This window comes from Arachis ipaensis, chromosome B10, assembly GCF_000816755.2.
Source record: "Arachis ipaensis cultivar K30076 chromosome B10, Araip1.1, whole genome shotgun sequence".
Taxonomy (NCBI): domain Eukaryota; kingdom Viridiplantae; phylum Streptophyta; class Magnoliopsida; order Fabales; family Fabaceae; genus Arachis; species Arachis ipaensis.
This window is the reverse complement of record NC_029794.2, coordinates 25,991,415-25,996,879: the sequence shown is the minus strand read 5'-3', so window position 1 is coordinate 25,996,879 and position 5,465 is coordinate 25,991,415. Positions and strand designations below refer to the sequence as shown.

The following is a 5,465-nucleotide window of genomic DNA, read 5'->3' as shown; positions in this document are numbered from 1 at the left end:
ACATGAATTTTGAAAAAAAAAACAATAATGATAATAATAATAGGATCAATTAAACTAATCGGGCTAAGATTACAGTGTGTGTTGGACCACATCACAATGCCCAAAGTCCTGAACCCAATTTTGATTTTTCTCTAAATAAAAAATATTGGAAACATACCCAAAAACCCACAAAAAATATCAAAATATCCTTCCCCAAATGTTGGGAAACATACACCAATAATAACAACTTCGGAACTAAGCAAAAAAATACAACCCTTTCATTATTGGGTTGAAGAATTCAATGATTTTGGTGGTCCTAACAGAGAGGCAGATCCAATGGAGGGGGCTCTATGGATTGCAATTCTCCATTTCCATTCTCTACTAAGAGGATTGTGGCCAAACCCCATGTAATGTGAACATCCAAGTGACAATGCATAAGCCAGGCACCTAAAATATAAGATCAAATCAAACATCAAAATATTATTAATTACTTTATCATCACAAGATTTATAACTAGTGCTATTTAAATTAAATCTATTAAAGCTACTTGAAGTTGTCTAATAATAGTGAAAGACTTAAATAATATGCATAAGGTCCTAAGAATTTATACAAGTTAAAAATGGAAATTTAAGGGTGTGTTGGATTTTTATTTTTTATTTTTATTTTCAATTTTTTTTTAATTTTGTGAAAAAAATAGAATATAAAAACAGAAAATTTGATTTTATTGTTTTTAATATTTTTTATTTTTCTTTAACAAAAATCTAAAGACAACACATATTGAAAATAAAAACAAAAAATAAAAACGCAAACTAAAGGTAGTCTAAATATTGGAATAGTAAAATTTTCCTTCATTTGTAATTAAAATCTTTTTTAATGAAACAATTTATTAGAAGGATAAATAAATAATTATATTTTTGACCTGGATTATCAGCAACAAACCGAATAACTGCCCATCCATTCACAGGCACAGCCACAGTGTTCCTCAAAGGTGGATCAACAAGGTTGAACTTTGATGTATCTTTCTTGGCATCAAAATTTCCAAAACCTTGAGCAACAATGTAGAAATCATAGCCATGAAGATGAATAGGGTGGTTCTCAGGGGTCACAATGCTAGTGTCCTGAATTACAATCTGCACTCTTGACCCATACTTTAGCTTGTAAGCCTTAGTCCCTCGAATCGGCTGCCACAACGAACGGCTAACATTGCCCGTGTAGTCGAATTTCACGGCTGGCTGTGCCGGAAAATCAGTGGTGAACACTCCCGGAATTCCAAGTTGGTGTGCTTGAAGGATGGAAATCTTGTTTGGGAGAACAAATGAGACATTGTTTATGCTTGCAGTGAACCTTGTCCCGTTTGGTCCTTGGCATCGATTTTTCCTAAAATTTGGTGGGCACCTATTTTCCAACATTTTAGGTAAATTTTTAGATATCATTAATTGGGACTAAAAAAGGATTGAAGCCTGAAGGCAATAAAAATAGAGTTCAGAAACATAGGAACACACTTAGATGGAGAGAACATAGTCCAAAATTAGAACTAAGTCACAAAAGAGAACATATCATAAAACGATTGGTAACAACTAACAACAACAAGACTAACAGAGCAGTGAGCAGATGATCTAAGTTTATAAAACTAAAAAAAAGATGAAGTTATGACACTAAAAAATTATGAAATATTTATTAGTGAAAGAAAAAGTGTGCACAAGTATTCAATATCGTTTCAAGACTCTTAAAATAATTATTACTATAAATTTGATGTGTTACTCACTTGTTGGTAAAAAATTATTAGTCTTCTAAACTTTTAATTAAAAAATATTGTTAAGAAATATGACATTAACTAATTTTTTTCAACTAACATCAGCAATTCTTTAAAAATTATTTTGTTTATTTTAAATTCTACATCATAAATCATAATTTTTTAATCTTAAATTTAGTGGAGATCTAGCATGTTGATTGCTTAAAGTATTTGTGCATAGGGCATATATACCTGTTGAGTCCCAAGCCAACGGTGAAAAACAAATTGTCGTCAATCTGAGTAGGAACCTCAACTTTTCTTAGGCTGAAGAAGCTTCTGCTGAATGCAGTAACTGTATTTGTGTCATTGTAAGCAGGAAGTGATGGCATGATTGGTTTCATAACAGAACTTTTCCTGTATTGGAGTATGGCGGTTGTGGTGGTGTTGTCAAAAGCAGCGTTTTGTGCTGATTGGTAGGCACGCGCCGCCATGTAGTACCGGGAAGCTGGCTGGTCGCCGGTGATCAAGACGTCGGTGGTTTGGCCCGGGCCCAGCATAAGGACTTTGGTGGTGAATGGCCTGAGGTAAGAGGCATCGGCGCCAACCACCGTCAGCTTGTGGTTGGCGACGGTGAAAAACAGTGGTTGGTTGAGTGCTGCGTTTACCACACGGAGGAGGTTGGTCTCGCCGGAATCAATTGTAACAATGCTAGTCCCTGCATTGCAAATTCTTATTATTTGTTCTTATTAAAAATAATATTAATTATTATTGTTAATACTAGTGTCTAATATTAATGATTTCATTTTTCTTTTCAACATTTTCCCCATCAAAAGTTCACTTTATTATTATGATTATTGTTATTGTATGTGTCCACTTTCGACACATAATTATTTAAAATCCTTTTCCTAAAGTAAAATTTATTAGCCAAGACATATATCATGTGACATGTTCCATTATTAATTTGTAATCAAAATTAACAAAGAATAATAATCAAACCTTTGGTAGAGCACTTATAGAGATCACCAGGTTGACCATTAATAGTGTAGGCATCAGAGACATTAGGAGCTGCTCCTGTTCTTGTGGCCTGCCTCACCACATCGATAGGGTTTGCATCCCACCATTCCCCTAATCATCATTATCATCACTTTCACCATTAATTAATTTATTTTGGTCATTTTTTTTTTCTGTATAAATTTGACAATAAATTATTCATTTTTTTTATCAAAGATAAGAAGACTCGAACCCACAATCTCTTAGGTAAGTATAGGAAGACTATACCATTTGAATTATAACTCATTGACAAAAATTATCTTTTACTATGATAGTATGAAGTTATAGGTTAACATTAACTTGTTAATAAAAACTAATGCAACCTATAAAAAACTACCGCATTAAAGCTCTAAGTAGAATAATAATGTGAAATGTTACACAATGAATGTCAACTAATAATTAATTAGATTGCATAAGTAAGAGTAATTACCTAGAAGAATGGGTGTTTCTCGGTGAGGCTTAGGGAAAGGGTAGGGGTGTCCTTGTATAGGACGAATGATTAAAGCTCCATAAACAGTGGCCCTTAGCCATGAGCTATGAGCATGCCACCAAAGAGTACCTTCTTGTCCTTGAATTGTGAACCTGTATGTGTAACTCTCTCCAGGTCTAATAGGACACTGTGTCACAAATTCTGGTCCATCTGCCCACCCTGTTCTCATTTGCCTAACACCGTGCCTAAGCGAAAATATATACAACAATATAATTAAATAATAATATACTATGTTTCTATATTTAGAAACTTTACTGTACTCAACCGTTGAGACTACTTTATTTATAGACAATTTATCTGTTGCTACAATTTTTAAAAGAATTTGTAATTCGTAAAATATTTTCATATTTTTGAAAATTTTACTTTATTTTTTAAAATATAAAATTCTTAGAAATATGAAACATTTTGTGCATTGTAGGGTACAATTTAAAACCATGTATATTGCAATAAAAGTTATTTTTAGTGAGAATAACATAATGACCTATATATATTTTATTTAATTTATATTTTTGTTACAATTATATATTTATTGTTATTATTATATATATATTTTTTGTGATCATTAAAAAAAATTATATAATTACTATTAAATTTTTTAATATAAAATATAAAATAATTAATGTCTAATTGTTTAAAAATATATTAATGATTATTTTTATTGTTGTTAAAAATAAAATAAATTGGTCCATAAAAATGATTTTCATGACAGGTGTGAGTTGCTAAACAACATTGGGGATATGTGGCATACACTGATACACGGGTTTTTTTTCAGAAATAAAAAAAATATTTATATTCCTCCTAAAACCATTTTTAAACTTTAATTCTTTAAATATGTTTTTTTTTTGTTTAGAACAACTCCTGCAAATTCTATAAAAATTACAGATTTCGTCTAATTTCTTTTTTGTAGTTATTAAAAATATTTTTATGAGTAATAGTATAATTGCTGTCAAAATTATTTAGGACAAAACATAAGATAACTAATATCTAATTGCTATTAAAAACAAAATAAATAACTGTAAAAAATAATTTTTAATTGTGCGTAACCTAATCAACACAAGTTAGCACGTATGAATAAGAGTTTTGTGTCTCTTAATTAACTATTTTTTTTAGGTTTAATTCTTTCAGAAAAATAAAAGTCACTCGATTTAATTTATTTTATAGTATCCATTCCAGAAATTAGTCATTGGACCTTCAACTCAATGGATAGCATGGTCTAAACCAAAAAAAAAAATTATAGAAAAAAGAATCGATCTAGATTTTGAAAAAATAAAAAATTTAAATATATTTTTAAATTTTCGAAAACTTAAATGTTCATAGACCAAAAAGTTAAGGAGCTATTTATCTTTTTTTCAAAAAAATGTAACATGAAGTTTTTTATGTTATATATGCACTATTAGGGTATATACCAGTGAATGGTGACATTATAGCGAGCTTTGTTAGTGACTTTGACGACCAAAGTGTCTCCATTGTTGACTTCCAAAGTAGGGCCAGGATATTGTCCATTCACAGTTATTCTATTGTGAGTTTTGCACAGCCTCTTCACTGGTGTTGCTTCAACCTATATATTAAAATTAAATAAAAGAAAAAAAAAAGGAAATGGGGAATAAGAAATAAGAATGAAGAGAGGGTAATGAGAGAACTTACAACAAACTCGTGCTCACAAATTTTGGCATTTGCTGAGGAAAATGCGGACGTTAAGAGAACAAACATGGCTAACAGAAAGATGAGAATAGTAGGATACTCCATGTTTTAGAGTTTAATTATTATTTGTGCTAATAATGCTATGGAGATTAAGGTTTTTGCTATATGCAAGTAAGAGTGTATTAAGAGAGGGTGCTTTTATAGGGAAGATTAAAGAAGAGAGAGATATGTTGGAATATTATTGGTTTAGTTAAGAAATAATCCGTGGTCAGAATGAATGCTGGGAAAACATGGTTCGTGCCAATAAAAGTTGTTGCACCCACTTGTTAATTGATGAGTTCGTAAATGCTTGCTTCATAAGTCTTCAAATTAGGGGTTGAATTTTATATAGAGGAACGCTAGAGAACCAGCAACTTTTGTGATTTGTAGCCATTAAATAGCCATCAATGATAGTTATAATGGTGTGAGATTGGTGTGAGATTTCATCCAATGGCTCATTTTTCTTTGCTGGTTACAATACTGACCAGAATTTAACAAAGTTGCTGGTTCCTAGACTTTTCCTTTTATTCATAA

General features: G+C 30.9%; 1 protein-coding gene across 1 annotated transcript; it reads right to left on the bottom strand.

Moving 5' to 3' along the window:
- On the bottom strand, window positions 26-5,188 carry LOC107624457 (laccase-12-like). Its single transcript, XM_016326948.2, has 7 exons — window positions 4,896-5,188; window positions 4,658-4,809; window positions 3,192-3,436; window positions 2,708-2,836; window positions 1,964-2,426; window positions 899-1,374; window positions 26-426 (listed from the first exon to the last, which is right to left on the bottom strand). The coding sequence occupies exons 1-7, from the start codon at window positions 4,995-4,997 to the stop codon at window positions 296-298; spliced, it is 1,698 nt and encodes a 565-aa protein (XP_016182434.1). The 5' UTR covers window positions 4,998-5,188; the 3' UTR covers window positions 26-295.